We start from the raw sequence: 23,732 nt of genomic DNA on the forward strand, positions 1-23,732 counted from the left end.
ATATGGTCAAAGACGCCAAACTTTGATTTCCTTATAAATTTTTTAAGCATGAAGCATACAAATGTAATTTTTCTATAATGCCTTGGCAGACAATTTGAAGGAAAACAAGTAAAGAAGGCTAAGTTCAGGTGTAACCGAACATTACATACTCAGCAGAGAGCTTTGGAGACAAAATAAGGGAAAATCACCATTTAGCAAAATTAATCTAGGGAACCCTGGAATGTGTTTGTATGACATGGGTTTCAAATGAAAGGTATTAAAGAGTATTTTAAAAGGGAGTGGGTCATAGTTTTATAGGTGGACGTCTTTTCGAGATATCGCCATAAAGGTGGACCACGGATGACTCTAGAATGTGTTTGTATGATATGGGTATCAAATGAAAGGTGTGGATGAGTATTTTAAAAGGGAGTGGGCCTTAGTGCTATAGGTGGACGGCTTTTCAAGATATCGCCATAATGGTGGACCAGGGATGACTCTAGAATATGTTTATACGATATGGGTATCAAATTAAAGGTATTAATGAGGGTTTTAAAATGGCCCTTAATTGTACATGTGAAAGCGTTTTCCAGATATCGACCAAAATGTGGACCAGGGTGATCCAGAACATCATCTGTCGGGTATCGCTAATTTATTTATATATGTAATACCATGAAGAGTATTCCTGCCAAGATTCCAAGGGCGTTTGATTTCGCCCTGCAGAACTTTTTCATTTTCTTCTACTTAATACCCACCCATTTTACAAAGTCTTTTCTAAAGTTATATTCTGCATCATTAAACCAATCCAATTACCATGTTTCATCTCTCTTTTCATATTTGGTATAGAATTATGGCATTTTTTTAATTTTTCGTAATTTTCGATATCGAAAAAGTGGGCGTGGTCACAGTCGGATTTCGGCCATTTTTTACAACAAGATAAAGTGAGTTCAGATAAGTACGTGAACTAAGTTCAGTAAACTGGGCGTGGTTTCAACCGATTTCGCCCTTTTTCACAGAAAACAGTTATCGTCCTAGAGTCTAAGCCTCTACCAAATTTCACAAGGATTGGTAAATTTTTGTTCGACTTATGACAATAAAAGTATTCTAGACGAATTAAATAAAAAAAGGGCGTAGCCACGCCCATTTTGAAATTTTCTTTTATTTTTGTATTCTGTTGCACCATAGTATTACCGGAGTTGAATGTTGACATGTTGACTTACTTATATACTGTAAAGGTATTAAATTTTTTGTTAAAATTTGACTTTTAAAAAATTTTTTTTTAAAAGTGGGCGTGTTCGAAGGTGAACGCACCTACCAAGTTTCATCGCTTTACCCGTCTTTGGTAATGAATTATCTCACTTTTTCTGTTTTTCGAAATTTTCGATATTGTAAAAGTGGGCGTGGTTATGGTCCGATTTCGTTCATTTTAAATAGCGATCTGAGATGAGTGCCCAGGAATCTACACACCAAATTTTATCAAGATACCTCACAATTTACTCAAGTTATCGTGTTTACGGACGGACGGACGGACATGGCTAAATGAATTTCTTTTTTCGCCCAGATCATTTTGATATATAGAAGTCCATATCTATCTCGATTAGTTTATGCCGTTACGGATTACCGTTATGCGAACAAAGCTAATATACTCTGTGAGCTCTGCTCAGCTGAGTATAAAAAGTAACACTTTGTATGAGGAAAAATCTAAAATAGAACGATTTTCCGTCATCCCTTGTCAAATTTGGCTTCGAGACAAACCGGTTTCGGCATTGTGCCATCATCAGTGTCGATTTTCGTTCTGATCTGTTATTGTCGTTTGTTCTGTATTTATAGTTCGTAGGTACATGAGCAGGTGTTGTCAAAATTGATGCTTGTATATTTAGTTATGTGTATGTGCTGTGTGTTCATTCAGAACCGAGGGTGGTTTTTAGTGATCGATTTGTTTGGCTGACTGAGGCAGGAAAAAGTCCGTAATTTTAGTCGTTTGACTTTCTTTATGGGTTTGTTGATTTGGTGTGTTAATTGCTTGTGTTTATTTGTTGTTGTGTGTTTGTCTGTTGTACCTATTTGATTACTTTGTTTCTTGTAAACAAGTTTTAAAGGCTCGAATATTGTGACTGAAATTGTGTTAATCCGTTCGTTGATTATTTTACCGTCGATTGTTTTCTGTTTGTAAATTTCCATGTTTTCTAGTACATTGGGACGTTGGCCTTTTGCTTGTATTTGAAGAACCTTAACTGTTTTATTGATGTTTGCTTGGGAACATTCATTTTCGACTACGTGATAAGAGAAGTTAGACTCTGGTGTAGTGTTTGGATTCCGTATTTTTTTGTTGTAATCTCTAATGTGTTCTCTGAACCTCGTTCTTATTTGTCGTCCTGTTTGTCATATGTAACTATGTTTGCATCCGCAGGTAAGCTTGTATACGCCGTGGCTGCTAAACGGATCCTCTGAGTTAGTGTTAATTCTTAGTTTTCGCCCTAGATTGTTCGATGTTTTGAACGCTGTATTAATGTCGTTCTAAACGTCGAACAATCTAGGGCGAAAACTAATATTATAGTGCTGATCTGAGTCTACTTACTATAAACGTTTTGTGGTTATCTTATCTTTGTAGGGACAGTAACTAATGATAGCAAATATTATTTTGTTTACTGTTAATAAACGGGTCCATCAGTCTAACAGAGAAATTCGTGATCTTCGCAAAACACTACCAGCTGGTGGGCTGTTGTGGTTAAAAGAGCTAGTGTTTATAAGATTCTTTAAAACTCCCGAATGTGGTTATGTCTCCACTCTATACCCAGAAACGACAGAAGAAATTAATAAATAAATTGACTCCAAGAGTAAAAGCGCAATCAAAGCTCTTCAAGGAAGGAGAACTTCCTCAATGATTGCTATAAATTTCAGACAGTCGCTCAACCTGGGAACTGTGTTGCTGATGAACTTGCAGAAAGCTAATGAACAGGTCACGGTAGTTCATTAAATGTTTAAGATGCACCCTAATTCCACGTGCTTTCCCTCCCTTATGTTTACATATACCGGCACTGAAACCCACTTTTGTGAACTCTGGACAAATTTGCTTTGGTATAAATAAGAACCAAATTGGTTTTGTTATCAATTTCAAGCATCTAATTTAGATCCACTGATCGGTATATGAATGAGATACTATCTGCTAGGAGTTCACGGCAAATGTATATTAATCTCAATGAGTGACTTCCGTTGGTTTTATGACAAGTTTGATAATTGATTCATTCTGGAACGATTTTTCGTCATTTCTTGTCAAATTTTGTTTAGGGACAAACTGTTTTGGTGTTGTGGCATTAGCACCGTAACTTTTCGTTCTCGACATAAAAAAGTTGAACTTTTCCTCTGCCCGATGCAAGCAAAAGCCTTCGTAAAATATTTGAGCAAGCACTTCGTTGGCTTTGGAACTGAGCTCTGCTCTACAAAAATTGCATGCATACTGCGCTACTGCGGGGGCAGTCACTAAAACGTTACTAAGCCCAACCTGAATCTGTTAAGAGAATCTCAACAGATATATTCCATACTCCATTCGCTTTTCAAACTAACTGATCGATCTTGCCAAGCTAGCTAAGACTTGGCCATAGATTCCCTTACAGCTTTCCTGTAGTTTTTGAGTATAGTTTCCACAACTTATTTATATAACACACATTTTATAAATTTTGTGCTATCGATTTTAGGTCCCTGAGCAGATCACCCCACTCAATAGCGTTTTTTTCTTTTCGTTGCTAACCGAAAAGAACCAAACGAAAATTCGATCCTCTTTGAAAACAAAATACTAAAGACATCCGCCTTTGTATACGTACACGCAGTATTCCTATTTTCTTTCCATTTTCTCTCTCTATAATTTCCTGATACAGACAATAAGCTACCACCATAACTAATTCATCAATTTATTAACCAACTGAGCATCGGTACTTTAATTATAATAAAGAAAAATTCAAATATTCCAGGTACATGCTAACAAATCATAGTTATTAAACGTGTCTGTTTGCCCAGAACCTCAGAGTGAGCAGGTGCTACAAATAGAGGCTGCAAGCTTCTGCGGAAATTACGTTTATTTTTACCGCGACCCTAGATGACACACGTTATGGTTATCGCATTTTGCAACCGGATTGCACGAGTTACTCAAATCGCGTATGAGTACCTGTCTTAGCATTTCCGTTCTTTAATACGAGTTTTAATTTTGTATTTATTTATTTTTTTAAATATAGTAATCTTCGAAATACAATGTTTCTTACAGACTACATAACGAATTAAATATATTTACAAAATAATTGTTTAAGTTAAAAATTCATTTAATTGTAATTTGAATTTAGATTTTTCAATTGAGAAATCTATATTCAAGGAATTTGAGAACAAATTAAACTCTCGTAAAGTTCTGATGAGAGGAGCATAATATGCATACTTAGTCCACACGCGTTCAATAAAAAACAAATCATTACTTCTTAAGTTCCTCTGTGGAACCAAGAAGTTAATTCCTTCTAAAAGAGTCGGAGTGTCTACTATGCCTTGAATGATGTCAAACACAAAGCTAAGCGAAAGCAAGATTCTTCTGTTATCCAACGTCTTCATGTTAATAAGGAGACATCTAGCATTATAAGACGGAATAGGCTCTTCAAATTTTAATCTGCGCAGAGCAAATTTTATGAAGGTCTTTTGCACCCGTTCTAGCCTCTTTATATGGCAATTGTACAATGGTCTCCATATAAACAAAGCGTATTCTAACCTGGAACGAACCATCGAGGTGTAAAGAAATTTTAGAGTGTATCAGTGAAATCAGTACTACAACGGCGTATAAAGGCAAGCATTGCATATGATTTAGAAATTGCATGACTTATATGATCATGAAACATAAGGTTAGGTTAGGTTGAACTGGCCGGTCCATGAGGACCTCACATAGACTGATTGAGTCCGTAGTGTTACCAGAAGTTTGTTTTAACGACTAAACTGAAAAACCCTATCAAAAACTAGGACCTATGTTATAAAATAACTCCGTCCTCTTGGCAAATACTAGAAGCTTCCTAGGACTTAAGCCACTTGCTGCTTCTAGATCTGACAGCTTTATTACTCCTAATAGCTGGAGTCTTAGCCTGGCAAGTGCAGGGCACGAGCACAGAACGTGCTCGATCGTTTCCTCCCCCAACCCGCACTTCCTACATCTGCTATCACTGACCAAGTCTAATTTAAAGGCATGTGACGCCAGAAGGCAGTGTCCAGTCAGAATACCCGTCATGCGTCTACAGTCCTCTCTTTTTAATGATAGAAGCAACTGTGTTAGTCTAAGGTTGTAAGGCCTACATATAATCTTCGACACTTTACAGCCCCGCGCTTCAACCCACGCCTTTCCCGCTTGGTCGATCATGTGCACCTCTCGCCTTCGCCTAATCTCGCCCAATCTAATTGCGAAGTCTACGGAGCAAGCTTCAAGGGATGCGCCCTTTTTAGCTAGTTCGTCCACTTTTTCATTCCCATCTATTCCCATATGCCCTGGGATCCAATATAGATGTATGTTTCTCCCTGTCCCGATTCTCTCCAGAGACACGCATTTAGATGCTGTAATATGCGAGATTATTGCCTTCATTGCTGCTTGACTGTCAATATAAAAGTTAACAAGGTTGCAGCTTAAGCTATTCTCTTCCAGGGTTTCTACTGCATTGGTTACGGCTAATATTTCCGCTTGGAAAACGCTACAGTAACCCGGCAGCCTGTAGGATCTGCTTATTTCCGGATCAGCACAGTATAAAGCAGACCCTACTCCTTCCGCTACTTTGGAACCCTCGGTGTACACATGTATCGCCTCGTCCGCCAATTGCGCACCCTTGCGCCAACCGTCCACATGAAACATAAACTTGGAGTCAAAAATTACTCCTAAATCTCGAATTTTAGACTGCGTAGCCAGCTTAGATCCATTAATATCATATGATATAGGAATTAAGGAACGGGATTTTAAAAAAATTTTGTGAAAACATTTACTAATATTGAGTTGCAGGTGGTTTATTCTGCACCAGCTGGCTACATTGTCCAGATCATTTTGAAGACTATGTGCATCAGATCATCCGCATACAAAAGGAACTCAGAGGATAAAAAACAGGGACCCAGGATACTGCCCTGAGGAACACCTGAGGAGGCAATGAAGGGATCGGACGCACAATCACCATACTTACCTATGTAAAATTCCTAAAATCTCGACAAAAGCAATTGTTGATTTTTTTCCTGCTAATTTAATTTAAATCAATTCCAAAAAAAAATAAAAAAAAAAATTCAATATGTTACGAGATTCCTATACAAATTTCGCTTTCGCCATTCACTTGTACACAAAAATTCAAAAGATACGCCAGCAGCTGAGTACAAACTTTTGTATTAAATTATCAAAAAACAAAAAAATCCAGTATCAAACTGAAATTGCAAAGGTTGATAAATGCTTTCTAATACATTACAATTTTTTTTCCGTACGCTTTCTTTTGCCAAACTTCTTAGTTCACTTGCACTTTGCTTCAAAATTTCTTTACCAGTTTTTACTTATTTCTTTTGTATGCAACGGATTTAACGAAAGCTTTCTCTGATTTTTCTCAATGAATAGCATCAACTGCGAGCACCATGCATATATACGCAGACTATACAAGGCAACGAGTGAAAGAAACGTGAGTAAGTAAAAAAAAATCCTGAAATTGAGTAGCGTTGAGATTATGAAGAAAAAAGATAATAGCGAAAGCGAGCTGCAGCAGATGCTGAACTATAGATATAACGCAATTGACTGTGTACTTAAAACTTTAGAAAAATGTATACATATATACTAGAACACCCACAGAATGTATGGGATTTGCAAAAGTATCAAATTATTTCGCTCACCACGCATTTTCTGAAAGAATGGGGATAAAAAATAAGATCTGTAAAAAAATCTGGCCATATGTAGTAAAAAAATTCCATGGAAATTTCCCTAAAGGCTAAAAATGCACTAAAAAATGCATATGTTTTTATTGGCTAATATCTCGTAAACCAATAATTACAGTAGAAATCATGATATAAGGACTTTCATTTAGATTGGAGTCAGGAGTAAATTGCCCATATAAATGTTGTACCTGCGAGTGTCCTTTCAAGTACTTTTAAGAAGTCGAAGTTAATTTTTTATTTTTTATTTTTTTGTAATGGTCAAAAAAAATACATGCAAAATAATGGATTAGATAAGCCATACACCGTTTAGTAGGATATTAACCACAGTTTAATTTTAACATTGCACTTTAATTTTATTACCATTTTTGCAATGGTGGGATGGCGTAAAACTAAGTAAAAACGGTTTTAAATTTCTAAAAATATACAGAATGACATAATTTTAAGAGAAATTACAACCCATATAATCTAATCTGTAGGGAATAGTACAGAAATTCGTATCGCAGTACTTCAAGTGCAAACTAATATATTTAAGCTGTCAATTAATTTCTCTTTGTCTCCTTTTAATTTGGTTTCCTTAAGCTGTGGAAAACGTTCTAGTTTTTTTGTTCGTTAAAAGCATAACCAAGTTTCTTTAAGTATGAAATTTGTTTAACTTAATTGTGGTGGGTGTGTTGGAAAAAAAAAGTTCTAATCCTCTTCGCTCCACATAAAAGACAAGATCTGTAAAAAAATCTGTAGTGAAAATATTCCATGCGATTTTAACCTGAAGGCTAAAAATGCACAAAAATTGTACATATATGTCTTTATTGGGTAACATCTCGTAACAAGTATTTTATGGAGAAATAATAACATAAAGAATGTTATTTAGAATGGTATCAAGAGTAAATTGTCCATATAATTTGCCAAAAATAAGACACGACGATTATGAGTATGGTGTAGAAGACGCAGATGTAGTTGAATTTTTTACCGATGTTATAATATCCGATTTGATAGGGTGACAAATATTAGCAACGCTAAGGGATACTATCACCTCTAAGCCAATACTAAGCAGTGACTTGTATGAACATCAATAAATAAATCATTATGTCTTTACATATGTCCGTACAAGCAGCGGAGAGCACAAATACATGCATATATCTGAGATACTCCCAAAAGTAGGCAATCATCGGTGGAAGTTTTACTCACATATACACGCGCATATGAGAAGCTATAACTGCATCATATTTCTTTTTTGACAATTTACTCGACAAAAGCGTGACTAATATCAACACGGATTACTTAAGAACAGATGCAAGCACTTGGCATGAAAAAAAAAACTACATATTAGCAAAAGCTTTAGTATCAAAATTATTAGTAGTAGATGATATAGCAGAACGTGGTATAGCACTAATAACTCGTTTTAATACAGCTCTAACTCATCAGGAAGAACAAAAGCAATTTATACTTGCCGTTACGAAACACATCAAAGATAAAATTTATATATTATTTAAACAAAAACTGTTCAAAAGAAAATGTTTAGTATTGTTTTATAGGCTTCAAAACGTTTCATATTATTATTTAGTTTGATTCTTTATTTAGTATTTACCATTTTAGTTTAACATAGCATATAAAATTAGAACTGTGCCCCGGAATTATCTCATTCTGTATGTTTTTCGAAATTTAAAAACCATTTTTACTTAGCTTTACGCCATCCCACCATTGCAAAAATGTTAGTAGAATTAAAATGCAATGTTAAAATGAAACTGTGGTTAGTATCCTACCAAACGGTGTATAGCTTATCTAATCCATTATTTTGCGTGTATTTTATAATAAATCTATCTATCTATATCTATAAATCTTATAAAATAGAGTCGCTAAATGCCATGTATGAACATAACTTCACACAGAATGCTCCGATTTTAAAACGGTTTTTTTCATTTGAAAGCTTAGCTACGTGAGATGGTACAGTTAATATAATTTGAAGGTATATATTATAGGGGCGTGGCAAATTGCCAAAATGTAGTAAAAAATCATAAAATATTTGTTTACACAGCTATAACTCATAAACGGATGGATGGATTTAAAAAATTCTACTTTTCAGTAAAACTTTGAGATATTTACCTTCGATCTGCATCAAATACTTGATTCCTTTCTTATATCAACCAAATTGTTTAAACAAAAGTAATATTTTTAACAAAAAATGTGTATGTGTGGTTGTTCGTTGTGAACTGTGCGCGCTAATTGCTTTTAAGTGAGGCTTGATGCGACACATACATACGTACATATATATGATTCGCTGCGTTATTTAACTTCGGGCGTAGGTTTATAGGTATGCATGGATGTACATCACTACATCGTATAAAAAAAAGTCGCTTTTTCTGTCCCTATGTCCCTTTGAATGCTTAAACCTTTAAAAATACGCAACGGATTTTGATGCCCTTTTTTTTAATATATAAAGAGTGATAGAAGAGGAAGGAACGGATGAACATATTTGGCTGAAAATTGATGGAGGGGTAGCTTAGAACCAGGAGACAGACATAGGATAATTTTTATCCCTTTCTGGCTAGGGTCTTGAGATCAAAACGTGGACCTGGGTAATCCTGGGATATGCTTGTACAATATGGGTATCAAATGGAAGCTGTTTATGAGTACTTTGATACGGGGTATTATTCGTACCCGCGGGTAACTAGGGTCACGAGATATAAGCGAAAACGTGGACGCGAGTATCCCTAGAATGTGTTTATAGAATATGGATAACAAATGAAAGCTGTTGATGAGTGCTTTAGTACATGGTAATTTTCATACCTATTTGTGAAGGGTCTCGAGATATAGGCCAAAACGTGGATCATGGTAACACTAGGATGTATTTTTACATTATGGTTATCAAATTGAAGCTGTTTATGTGTGCTTTAGTACAGAGTAAGTCTTACACCGCTGGGTGAGTAGGGTCTCGAGATATAGGCCAAAACCTGGACCCGGATACCCGTAGAATGTGTGATATTAGCCAATAAAGACATATACAGTTTTTTAGTGAAATTTTAACCCTTAGGTTAAATTTCCACGGCATTTTTTCACTACAGATGGCCAGATTTTTTTACAGATCTTATTTTTTATCCCCATTCTTTCAGAAAATTCGTGGGGAGCGAAGAAAATTAGCACTTTATTTCTGTGGGTGTTCTAATATATACACATATAACCTTACTCAACGCTTTTGCTTTTTTATGTGCTGCATTTTCTCAACAAAATAAATATTTCCGTTTCCGGCTTTATTTATAGCGTCCAAAAGCAGCTTTTGTTGCTATTCAAACGAAATACAGTAATTGTTGTATTATTTAGAAATAAAATGAAAGAAATAATGTAAAATTCTACTGAAGATTTACTTTACAAATTCGTTCTATTTGTCTTTATCTTATAGAATTTTTCTGATGATGAGACGCATCTACTTTGCTTGAAAGGAAATTAAATTTTAAGAGAAATTACAACGCATATAATCTAATCTGCAGGGAATAGTACAGAAATTCGTATCGCAGTTCTTCAAGTGCAAACTAATATATTTAAGCTGTCAATTAATTTCTCTTTGTCTCCTTTTAATTTGGTTTCCTTTAAGCTGTGGAAAACGTTCGAGTTTTTTTGTTCGTTAAAAGGATAACCAAGTTTTTTTAAGTATGAAATTTGTTTAGCTTAATTGTGGTGGGTGTGTTGGAAAAACATACGCACGAAGTGCAGCCCTAACCGTTGTGTAACAGCTGTACAAGTAAGGCACGATAACCTCCGAAGAGATTCGAGGCCGAGCTTCTCTTTCAATTTGCATTGTTTTCCTACAATTTGGTGGGAAGGGACCTACAATTCCAACGGCGTCTGCACGCAGATGAGTTGTCACTGAGTAGCTATTCATGGTAGAAATACACTCGGGGTGATTGCCGAAAAGTGGACGTGACTATACCAAGATTTATACTTGCTTTATCGGAGCAGTCAATCAAGTTTGTTTGATTTACTAATACTCGTCAATGAATAATCAATTTGTTTAAAAAAAAAAAAAAAAAAAAAAATAAATATAAGGCGCGATAAGCTCCGAAGAGATCTAAGGCCGAGCCTCTCTTCCTATTTGCGTCGTGCCCCTATTTTTTTCCTACGGGATGGGACCTACTTGCTTAAAGCCGACTCCGAAGGGCATCTGCAAGGCAGATGAGTGTTCACTGAGAGCTTTTCATGGCAGAAATACACTCGAAGTGCTAGCCAAACACGCGTAGGGGTGACCCCGCTTAGACAAATTTTCTTCTAATTGAAAAAACTTGTTTCTAAAGTTTTTGATGTTCCTTTTTCCGGGACGTGAGCCCAGGATCTTCGGTGTGGTAGGCGGAGCACGCTACCATCACACCACGGCGGCCGCCAATCAATTTGTTTGAATTCTACGAAATATTCGATACCGAAAAGTGGGCGTAATTACAGTAAAATTTTGCTCATTTTATTGACCTAAAAATCAGTGTAAAAGATAGGATAAAAACACAAAAATTATGAATATTTCCCACAGGCAGACGAACTGTGAGGCCATTAGATATTTCGATTCCTTAATACCATTAAAAGCCACCATAAATTATTAAAGGATTATTACCTCGTTTAAACAAGAGCTTGGTATGAAAATAATACTGGCATCTTCATTTCATTTATTGATTCTGTTTTAAGTTTTGCCAAAAATTTACGTCAATTGCTGGATTTATGATCCAGGTGTTATATAAGGTTTGTTTAAGAACACTTACGGGAAAATTTCGGTAACTTTTCAAATCTATGTTTATGAACTAAACGGGGACTGTCCTTTTAAATGTATGACAACATTTATTTGAAGCAATTTTTAACTTATAATTTATTTAATAATTTGTGAAAAATTTAAGCAACGTGACATCAGGACGGAGAAGGGGACAGCTGTTTCGATTATACCTTGTATATCTCTTCAAAGCCTGTTCTCCCGGGAGTGGGATTTGAACCTGCACTCCTACGAAAGTTGAAGTGTTACATACACACTCAGCTACGTCCTGCCTTATGTTGCGATTGTTTTTTGTATTTGCTCGGGATCATTTTAATGAAAATTTTGCTGCTGCATTTTAAATATTTTTGTGTTGATTTGCTCTTAAAGCTGCGAACACAAAAATAGCAGTGACATTTTTCTTCAGACTTCGATTGCTAAATCCTTCTTTTCTTTTTTTTAATTTGAATAAAAATTCCGAATAAACTTTGTTACTGAAGCCATGGAAACTAATAGCAAAAACGTTTTCGAAAAAATTCGATAATTTTAGAAAATTTATTAAAATTTGGAATTTTTATTTAAAGTTCTTTCAATTTTTTTGAGTATGAAGTTATATAGCCCCAACCAATTTTATTTTAACAAAGTATAAAATTTGTATAAAATTTTGAAATTTTTTTATTTAAGTGACGAAGATTTGCGACAATTTCCACTGCTAACTTCTTTTCCATTGCTGTAGTTTATGACCATAATTTTACGATTGTTTTGGGTCTATAAGGGTATTATTTTGATACAATCTTGGTTGTAAACACATTGCGAAAAAAACTTTTTGAGATTTGTTCAGGATTATGTCGGGTTCATAGTAGGAAACTTGCAGAGTCTGGAATTATTTTTATAGTTTTTTAGAGCCGTGTTGTATATATAATGGGGTTAGTCTGGAATACATAAGACACCATACCTAACCTAGCAATACTTCAAAATCCACTCCGAAATATTTCATTACTGGCTATACCTACAAGTTTAGTCCTAATATCATTTTAGAAATTTGGATAGTTTTCACACGCTGCATTGACTATATAAAAATATACTTATAAGAAAACTCGGAGACTGCACAATTCGTAATACCATTAAAGCTAAGGACAAACTTAGCGGCATTATTGTTAGGTTGAACTGGCCGGTCACATAGACTGAATGTGTCTATAGTGTTACCAGAGTTTGTCTGACGACCAAACGGAAGAACCCCAATCAGGTGCCAGGTCGTATGTTATAGAATAAATTCGTCTTCTTGGCAAATACTAGTAGTTCTCTAGGACCCAGCTTAATTTCTGCCTCGAGATCTGGCAACTCTGTCGCCCCTGATGGTTGAAACCTTGATCTGGCGAATGCATAACACGAACACACAACGGGATCAACCTTTCTTCCTGCAGCTCACACTTCTTATACTTTCTGTTACAGACGAGGCATAACTTATTAGCATTTGGCGCCAAAAGGCAGTGTCCAGTTAGTATGCCCAACGTGAGTCTTAAGTCTACTCTCTTCAGAGATATGAGCCACTTTGTGAGTCTAATATTTGCACATGATCTTAGAAATTTTGCAGCCCCGCGCTTTTGGCCACGCCTTTCCTGCTTGATGGATCATATGCAACTCCTGTCTCCTTTTGATTTCTCCCAAAGGAATTGGGACATCTATCGTCGACTCAGCGAGTGTTGCACCCAAGCCAACTTTGCCAACTCATCAGCCTTTTCATTACATTCTATCCCTTTATGAAAGGAAACTTAGTAAAGATGTATGGTCCGGCCTGAGCGAAGTTTTTCCAATGCTCCTTTGCATTAGATTAAAGACGCTTTCTCCAAAATTACTGCTGCTTCTTTCACTACTATAATTTCCGTCTGAAAAACGCTGCAGTAATCTGGCAGCCTGTAGTATCTACTTATTTCTGGGTCTACATAGTAAACAGCAGACCCAACCTCTTCCGTTAATTTGGAACCATCCGTATACATGTATAAAGTTCTGTTCTGCCGTCTTTCGAATCTCAAGCACGGGCATATCGGCATTATACTACACGGCAAAATATCTTTTTAGTACTCTTATGAGCAACTCACACGTAGCCGCAGCAGCAGCACTACGCGACGTGGCAATGACTGACAAAGTTGATCAAATAGGAAAAAAGTGTTGGGCTGCTTCTTCTGTTACAACATCTGTTATGATGTCATAGCAAACGACTCGTATCATTCCTAACTGATATTGTGATACGTTGGAATAGATGCTGTAGGTATGTCTGTTGAAACATCTATTGATATTTCCTTTCGCATTATTTGAGCTGCCGTGAAAAATTCGAATTTAAAAATGTCGTAGATATTTCAACAATTATAGCACATATAATCGAACTGTATTATCATACTAATTTATCCACGCTCTCGTGTTGTGTACGTGTTTTTGTCTGTTGCGGTTTGGCCGCGATTTTGACGAAACCGCAAAATGGTTTTAAATTTATTATATGTCTGAATAATGCGTAATTCCATAACTGCAGCACAATACTACTTGTTATCCTTGTACAAGTATTTAACAACAACAAAGAGATTATATGAGTAAATATTAAATAAATTGGGAATGATAATTAATTGTTATGGTAAATAAGTAATTAAATTGAAGAAATTGTGTCTTTGATCCAAAAAATTGTTATTTAGTATAATAAATAATTGCTAATTTGTAATAATTTATTAACTTTAATTACATTAATTGGGGCTCTCAAAAAACATTATGCAGCTAGATTAGTGTTGTTTAATTAAAATTTCAATATTAAGTTATATGCTTCTTATATCATATCTTATTATAACACTAGCAGACCCGGCAGACGTTGTTCTGCCCTAAATTTGGCCTACCCGCATACATTTTAATAAGCTTTTTCTGTCTAACTCTGCCCTGCCCCCACTCCTCTTCACTTTTTCCTGATCCTTTTATTCACTACTGCCTCCGTCTTTTTCGCTTCATCTATCTCCATATTCGTCTCATTATATTTCTTTCTCAGTCTCCTTCTCTCTTTTCTGTTCTCTCACGTTCTTCTCATTCTTCTTTATCCCTTATTGCCTGTGTCAGAGGTTAGTATGTATTTTGTTCCAGTCCCACTCCGAGTCTCAGTCCCAGTCCTAGCCTGTCCCAGTCTGTCTCTGGTCTACTTCCCGGAAAAAAGGATCGTAAATACTAATTTAGGCAAATTTATATACCAAATTTCAGGCAAATCGAATAGGACGTATGTAAATAGGTATGTGGGTATTATTAATTCATGTCTCTATTTCGGCTTCGCATGCATATTTATCAGTTTTCCCAGGTTAATGCGACTAAATCGAATATCACAATGAAAGTTACTTTAGAGCTCTGAGCAACAGCTTTCATTTCATATCCATATTACTCACATATTCTAGGGGTATCCGGGTCCACGTTTTGGCTTATATCTCTAAACCCTAATCACCCAGCGGCATAATATATTACTCTGTACTAAAGCACTCGTCAACAGCTTTCCTTTGATATCCATATTGTATAAACACTTTCTAGGCATTCACGGGCCCACGCTATGGCCTATATCTCGAGACTCTAATCACCCAGGGTATGAAAATTACTCCCTACTAAAGCACTCATCAACAGCTTTCATTTGATATCCACATTGTATAATTCCTCTCTAGGCATTCACGGGCCCACGGTTTAACCTACATCTCGAGATCCTAGTCACCCAGGGGTATGAAAATTACCCTATACTAAAGCACTCATCAACAGCTTTCATTTGTTATCCATATTCTATAAACACATTCTAGGGGTAGCCGGGTCTACGTTTCGGCCTATAATTTGAGACCCTGTACGTTGATCGCAAACAAAATCGGCCGACGCATTTCTTCAAACACCGGCGACCAACTAACACACATTTTAGCCTTTCTTTTTATATGTATAAATTTTTATTTTCACACTTCACTATAATATTAAAACGAAATGCAGATATTCGTTGCTTTTGAAATTCGCTATAATATTTTTTATTGATAAGCACGTTGTTTAATTAAACACCAACCAATTACACGGAAGCACATCCGCATCACCTGAAAATATGAGTGCCGGTGCGTATACGTAACATTTTATTATTACTTATAAACATATACAAAAATTTTCAATAAAATAATATTGAGACTATAAAATGAGATACACCAGTCCTATATTTCAAGTTAGATCAAACTACACACGGGGTGCAAAACAAATTCAAAATCGGTTCAGTAGTTTAGGAGTCCATCGCGGACAAACAATGTGACACGTGATTTTTATATATAAAGATTATACATGTTTTCGAATGTTTGGTTTTCACGATAAAGTTTAAAACGCAGACAACCAATAGTCCGAAAAATTTACTAGCACATTTTTTAGAAAAAGGAAAGAACTGTTACTTAATTATTTTTGAAATTTCTTGGTGACTCAATCACGTTAAAACGGCGAAACAATGATCTTAAAATATCTGTTATATTTTTTTCACCTGGAAAGTGGGGTGTCCTGCATTTCCTGGGAGCAGTTTATTTTTAATTATTTTCAATCGTTACAAGTTAAATACAGATATAAAAAGTTTTGCAAACTAAGAAATGTCCATAAACTGTTAATAATTACTTTCCAATTTTGTTTTCATAAGTAAGGTAATATGTATAAACATTAAGGCATCCGTTATTTTCCGAGGTGCTCCGATTCTCGATCTCATCCCCAGATATATTGAAATAGACTTAAAATTTGTATGTGAAAAATTTTAGACCAATCAAAAAAAAAAAAAAAAATTGGAAGTTGAGCGAGAATCTTAAAATCTTAAAAAGGGCGAATTTTTACATTTCTTTGGTCCACCCAAATTGCTTTATTGTGGGCGGAATTGTTTCTCACTTGTTATCAATAACCTCTAGAGATTTTGCTTTCGCATTTTAAAACACAAAAATTGGTCAAATAATAAAACAAAGTTATCAAATGGAAGAGGTGCCAATATTTCGCGCACAATTTCCAACTCTTTATTATGAATTTTTAGAAATTTTTAATTTTGAGAATTCTTACGGGACTGGTGTTGGTCGTTTCTTCTAAACAATGAATGAAAAAAATTGTTGTCATTTATATTGTAACGAATTCTGGGGATTTATTATATTTATACACCTTCTGCAAACGTTCGAATCGCAAAATTGTCGAATAAATAACTCCAAAATTCACTAATGCAGAATTGTGTTTATTAGACTACTTTGAGAGTACTTCACAATAATACCTATACTTCAAAACTATTAGCGTGTTTAAATCAAACTAATTCGTTATTACTCAGGTTGCGCTGCTTTTATACTCTCCGTGTCTGGTCCGCATATTTCTCCAAAGGTCTAGACGTTTCATCTTCTAGAACTCTTGTAGCTCATGCTTGGGTACGAGCTATATACGTGTATGTTTGTAGTTTATAGCCATATGTATGTGTGAATAACAACTTCGGCTTATGACTGCATGTGTGTGTGTGAGAGATATTTCTTCGTCGCGTTCTACATAAGTGTAGCTAGCTTTAATGTGGGCATGTATATAAGAGTGGCTGCTTCATATTTTTGTTGTTTAGTCTATAGCTATGTTATTAATGGAACGATTGCTATAATTTAAGTCATTTGAAGAAGAGAATAAATCAAAGACATAAAAATTGCTACAAATTTTTGCTTGTGCTGGAGCCAGTCCAGCCAAAAATAGTTGGAATATTATGTTGACATAGGAATGACGTTTTCGAAGACAATCATTCACGTAAATTTCTGCGTTGATAGAGAGCCGTGAACTTGTGCCAGCACTCCCAAAAAGCTTGCCAAATCAGAAACTTTCACCCATAATTTTCTGGCTGGATGGTTTTTTTCCGAATTAGGAAGGTTTTCTCCAGACTGCAAGCAGTAGAACTGTGTACCTAGCACCATTCTCAGGTCCATTTTTAAATACGTTTCATTGTCCATAATCACATACAAATTTTTGTTTGCCAGTTTGATTTCATAGAGCAAGTGAACAACTTTTTGTTGTCTATTTTTCACCTCGTTTTTGGAGCTTTTTTTCTTCCTGTTGGTTTTAGTACAATTCACCTGCTTTATTCATGTGACTTACACATGTGTGGTTTAAGCTATTTTGGCAACATCTCTTGTTGACATTGTTCAAGTTTTCTCAACTAGGGATTGCACATTATTCTCCAACTGGGTGTCTGACGATCGCTTTGGGCGGCCACTCATTGGCTTGTTCTTACTAAGCCTTCTCTGTTGAATCGCAAAACCTTTCGCCGGACAGTGCCATAGGATGGTTTTGTGACTTTCGCCAACTTTTTGTAACTAACATTGTACATTGTACGAAATTTATTTACAGAGCTCTTCGTTAGTATTCATTTTTCTCGTTGTTTAAGGCCTAACTTCAAGATCTTACATATTTTTCAAAATTTCTTAAAACTCCAGTTCAAGAATAGTTTATTTGAAGTCCACCTTTTCATTACTGAAAAACTTTTAGGGAGTTACAAATTTGCAGAACTTTATATACCAGTCCTTAGGTGCATTGACCTTGACCAATGGCATTATGTATGAGTCATATACGTGAATAGAAGTGAACTAATTTTGAAAAAGCTACAATGTCGATTCAATTGCAATAATATCGAGATTGTATTCGGTATTATTTTGGACCATTTATAATTTTTTTGGTGTATTTGGGAACTGTTTTCGAAATAATTTCTATTGAAATAATTGACTATTTCCGAATTGTTAAGCAATGGTTTGCCAGGTCAGTTCGGAATTATTTAGGTATAGATCCCAGTTTATTTAAGGGATCAATTGAAGGTAAATGTTAAAAAATATTTTCGGAGCAATTTTTTATTGCATTCGAAATCATCTATCATTTTGGCATCATCTACACATATTTTTTCGTGATGGTTCTCGAGATAATTTAGCGAACATTCCTTTTTTCTTACAGAATAATGCTTCCAGATATGTAATTTAAAGTTTAATTTTGGTATTATTTGAGAATCAGCTCTTAACTGTTTGGGAAACAGTTTGGGATCAAATTTGAGTCCCTTTTGGTCTTATCCGGAAGTCATTTCCAGATAATTTCGGCATAATTTCGGTGTTCTTTTCAAAAGAAGTGCTCAGAAATGTATCATCTCCATGTTGGTTGACTTTTGTTTGAATATGATACATCGTTGATCCGGATTACACCCTCAAAAGTTATATGGGATTATAAGTAATCAAAGGGTCCGCAACTATCAAATTATAACGGAAATCCGGGAATCAGAAAAGTTATAATTTGAAGTCTTTTATGACTTCAATGTGATAAAAATTATGAGCCGCATGCCGGGATTCAAGGGGTTGATAAGCGCAATACCAAGCTTTATAGCTTCAAAGCTTCCGCAACTCAATTGTCAACCTCAACTATTCGAGGGAAATCCTGTTCCTAATGGAACTAGCGGGTGGGGCGGAATGGCCTAGAAGGTTTAATGTGGTCATATAAATTGTTTCCGATATGGTCGGGCTAGTATCTTAATGGTAATTTGTTACCCCAACGTACCGGGTTTATATACGGCAAAGGACCATCAACATCGATAACACTCCCAAAACTTTCGGAGAGTGTCTTTGTCGTTAATACAACAACAACAACAACAACAACAACAACAACACCAACAACAACAACAACCGAATGCCGAAAGTGTATATTACCAAAGCTTGTTTGGAACAAATATAGGCACCGATGCTTTTTCGCGTATGAAAGCTTTTCTATTATCATCTCCATAGTCAAATTCATCTCAGCAATGTAAGTATTTTTCACATTTTTTGATGTTTTTTTATACCAGTAAAGAACTTTCGCCATTAATAAACCAAACAGATGCCATATAATACGAGTTCATTAGAGTCATAAATGACGCCTGAAAAAGTCATATAACAGTCAAAATATGAGCTATTTATGAGCAGTTTGAAAAGTATTTAGAACTCTTTTTCAAACTCATATGATATAATAAATTAAGTTCAAATCGGAAGACGTTCGCAAGAAGGAAGTAACAGACACAATTATCTAGTTCAAAACAAGTACGCCTTCCTAATATCAATTGACAAGCAGAACTCTTCGTAAGTTTTAGAATCCGTTATGAAAAATAACGTGATACAAGAATTATATACTTTTATATGATAGATACTTTTTCATAATCATAATTAACAACTTACCCTTCACCAAAGTCATTATTCCCAATGGCATCACCAATACAGCCACCATTAAATCGGTTATAGCTAGCGACATTAGAAAATAATTCGTAACATTTTGCAAACGACGCTCAAACCATATAGCCAAACAGACCAATATATTGCCAGCAGCCGTAGCTATAACCAATAATATCGCCAAGAAACCCCAATAATTATTTTCATCCACTTCACTTGCACCGATTATGACACTATCATCAACACTGGTTGGTGTCATCATTGTTGTTGTGATTGTGGCATTATATAGCGGTGCTAGCGTCCTTAGGAGTACACCATTTGCTGTTGCCACAATCAGCTCGGTTGTATTGTAGGTAAAATTGTTGTTATTGTTGTTATCTGTGCTCCATAATACCGCAAAACCAGAAGCATCATACAAATCTTCAACACTATTGCTACTACTACTACCAAGTATATCTGTGTTACTCCACAATTGATCGCCGCTACCACCAACACTATCAAATGCCAATAGCGTATCAGATGCTGCCGCTGCTGCTGCCCCACGAGTGGGCACACTAGAGATGCTATTAATAATATCGTTTGCCATGGCATATGAGACATCATCGGCCATTTTTAAAGGCGCACGTGCGCTTGTGGTTGTGTGCTTTTGTTTTAAGTTTGAAATAAAAAAGTTTTTTTTTTCGTTTCTTTTGCTGTTGTTATTAAGTGAGATACACAGTTTTATTTGGCTGCAAGCATCGTACAATGTTGCGTATGCAATAAATCATCAACACATGTGCCACTTGCCATGCGACTGTTTGGTTTGTGTGTGTGTGTGTTTGGGTTTTCTCAACTTCAAGTTGTTATTATTAGTTGTTGACTTTTAAAATGTTGATTTTAAATGCGCCCTATTGCTCTGCACTAAAAATTTTCATTTGTGTGTATGTATGTGCAAGTAGTATTTTTAATTTGTTTGTCCATTGAGTGCTGAGTCAAATGAGTTTCCTGCCCGCGTGACGCGTAGGCGGATATTGCAACTCGTTGTTTCATCGTAGGCGCTGATTTGCGTGACTTAATGGCTTTTCTCGTTTCGTGGTATTTTAGTGGCCATATTATATTTAATACTTTCAATGGTTTCCCGCTTAGACGCCTTCAACATGTTTTTTGCATTTCATTTATCACCGTTGGCTTTTCAATTTCCACCCTCGTATTTCACCAAAACTTAGCAATTTGTTGTGCTCTAAAATTATTGTTTACACTTAAGTATTTTCCTTTGGTAGGGCAATTGGTGGCAGCGTGAATTGAGACATTTCATTTATGTTTTTATGAAAATCAAAACGCGGATTTTCCAAATTTTTAATATATTTTTGCGTTGGCAACACTGATGCCATAGGCCTGAAAATAAAAACGAACCATTTTTTTTTAAAATCAATTAGTCTATAATGTATAATTTAATAGAGCATGATACAATGCAACAAAAAAATTCGGCTTTGATATCAAATTTTAACTGTCAGAGGTACAATTTTTCAAACGCTCAAAAAGCATTGTCACCTCACCAAATTTAAGTTTTAAACTTTTTTGTATAGGAAATTGTATTCTAATTGCAATATTGAAAGCTCGGCAATATTGAAAAACCGGCGTATGACAAAAGGTTTCAAGATCGCGACAGATTCTTACAGGAAGGAGGGAATAGACGAACCCTATATCCCAATCACTGATGATGGAAAACATGTTCCGGCAACCGACTTTGATGAAATGAGAATGATAATATGCCGGCTAAATAATTTGAAGTTAAGGGTATTCAGCCAATCAACAAGAAATGATTCCGCAAACCGCGCCAATCACCGCAGAATCAGCCTGTTTTATATCGCATATAAGTGTTTATCTAGCCCATAGTCAACAAACCGAATGGACCTTATCAATGTGTCTTCAGACCATCTGCTATCGACAAGATTTTCACGAAACGCTAGATCCTCGAAAAAAGTTCACGATAAGAGAATCGACACTCACCATCTTTCTGTCGACTTCAAAGCAGCCTTTGTGAAAGCGAAATTCAGCTGCTTTTATGTTGCTATGTCTGAATTAAACTTCGCTGCAAAGTTAATCAGGCTCTGCCTAATGACATTGAGCAACACCATGAACTCCGCAAGGATTGGGAAGGAACTCTTCCAGCCATTAGAAACCAACCGAGGCTTCAAATAAGACTGTTTGATGGCAAATCTATACCTTTCTGATAGCAAATCTATAATAAAATTTTTCGATTTGAAATCGATAAAAATTTTATAATATATCGATAAGTTTGATATAAATGATAAAAAAACGACAACCTTTCGACAAATTTTCGATTAAATAGCCGTTAAATCACACTTAACCTTTGTAAGTGATATCAAATTTATAACACTTCTATAACAAATCGATAACTCGTACCTACCTTGTCGATGACACACTTAAAGCAAAACGATAATAATAACAAACTCATAGCTCATCGATAACAAACAGTTTTCAATTTGATAAAAAATTGACAACACACTTTATATTTGGGCATTGTAGGTGTTCCCAACTGTAAACCTCACCTACGCAAGGCGAATGCTGCTACAAATACGAATGTATCATACACATATTTATCAGGCTAGGCTCTGGCGACCTCAGGCTTCTCATGGGATTAGGGAGTAGGGGCTTGGGGCGATATGGAATAGTACCTTAATGGTGCTTGTTACCGGAACGTAAGGGATCTATATCGGGCAAAGGGCCATCAATATCGTTAATACTTCCCAAAATCTTCGGGGAGTGTCCTTATCGCTACAACAACAACAATGCTTTGTGTTTCCTTGCCTCTATTTGCTGCTGGTTTCGCTTATATCATACCGCTTCCAAAGAATGCGCTTACTCTTACACCGAACTTACGCTTACATTCTGGTTTCCCCCCATACTGTGAGATAAGATGTTGACACATTGGAGCGTGAAAAGAAATTGAAATATAAAAATGTCTTCAATTAGAAAAGCTTCAAAGCGGCTGCGTTCGAAGCCGGCATAGAACAGCACAATCTAAACCTCCTAGGAGATACATCACGCCAAGAATATCTTTTTTTTTTATCAACCGGCTAAATTATAATAAAATAAAGTCAGAATATCATCAGTCACATGCATTAGTCCCAGTAGAGTCCTTAAGTCGTCGGTACGTAAGCTGTTAAATGTGAAATATGTTTTTTTTATGACACACATTTTTCTCTCCGCTTCTCACAACATTCACTTAAACACTTCAACTTTGCGTCATAGTTAATGTCGTTAGTCCTAATTCGTATGCAGAGATGTTGTTAAGTTAGACGTACTTTCATGCTAAACTAAAATATTATTATTGCTGAATTGGTTTTTTTTTTTTTTGCTAAGTTTGCAAAAGTCATTTACCTGTCTGTATGTTTTTATACATAGCAGGTACTTTTAAAAGTGACGTAAGTAATGTTTGCGTAGTACTCAAGTTGCCACAAGGTAATTCAGCGGATTTGTTTGTATTTCAGACTACGTAAGCTCAACGTGGAGAAAAAAGTGAAGAAGGTACTTTATGTATGTAAAGAATGCTGGAGCACACGTGGGGTTTATCGCCCTCTCTCTATCTTATTGGCTATTTACTAAAAAGAACCTTTCTCAAAAAATAAGTGGAGATATGCAGACTATCAATGCTTAGAATTAAGGGAGCTTTGAAAATAACCCCGATGACTTCACTGTATGCCAATCTATATATATTACAGTAGAATTGGTGGCAAAGTACATAGCGTTAACAACTTCAAGTAGGACCTATGATATACTGTGCTGATCGTGAAGCAAACTGATCTTAAAAGCGCCGGGAGCTAGATAAAAAGGGCGCAACCCTCATAGCTTGCTCCGTAGACGTCCCAATTAGATTGGGCGAGTTTAAGAGAAGTCGAGAGTCGTACATGAGCGACCAAGCGGGAAAGGCG

The 23,732-nt window shown here is 35.8% G+C and overlaps 1 protein-coding gene across 1 annotated transcript in view; it reads right to left on the bottom strand.

Moving 5' to 3' along the window:
* 5-HT2B (5-hydroxytryptamine receptor 2B) overlaps window positions 1-23,732 on the bottom strand; it is a 414,032-nt gene that overhangs the window by 242,509 nt on the left and 147,791 nt on the right. The window contains exon 2 of the mRNA XM_067781839.1: window positions 19,807-21,171. Within this exon, the coding sequence (XP_067637940.1) occupies window positions 19,807-20,407 (601 nt within the window). The 5' untranslated portion in view covers window positions 20,408-21,171. The remainder of the gene's footprint in view (window positions 1-19,806; window positions 21,172-23,732) is intronic.

Source organism: Eurosta solidaginis, chromosome 1 (assembly GCF_040869045.1).
Source record: "Eurosta solidaginis isolate ZX-2024a chromosome 1, ASM4086904v1, whole genome shotgun sequence".
NCBI lineage: Eukaryota > Metazoa > Arthropoda > Insecta > Diptera > Tephritidae > Eurosta > Eurosta solidaginis.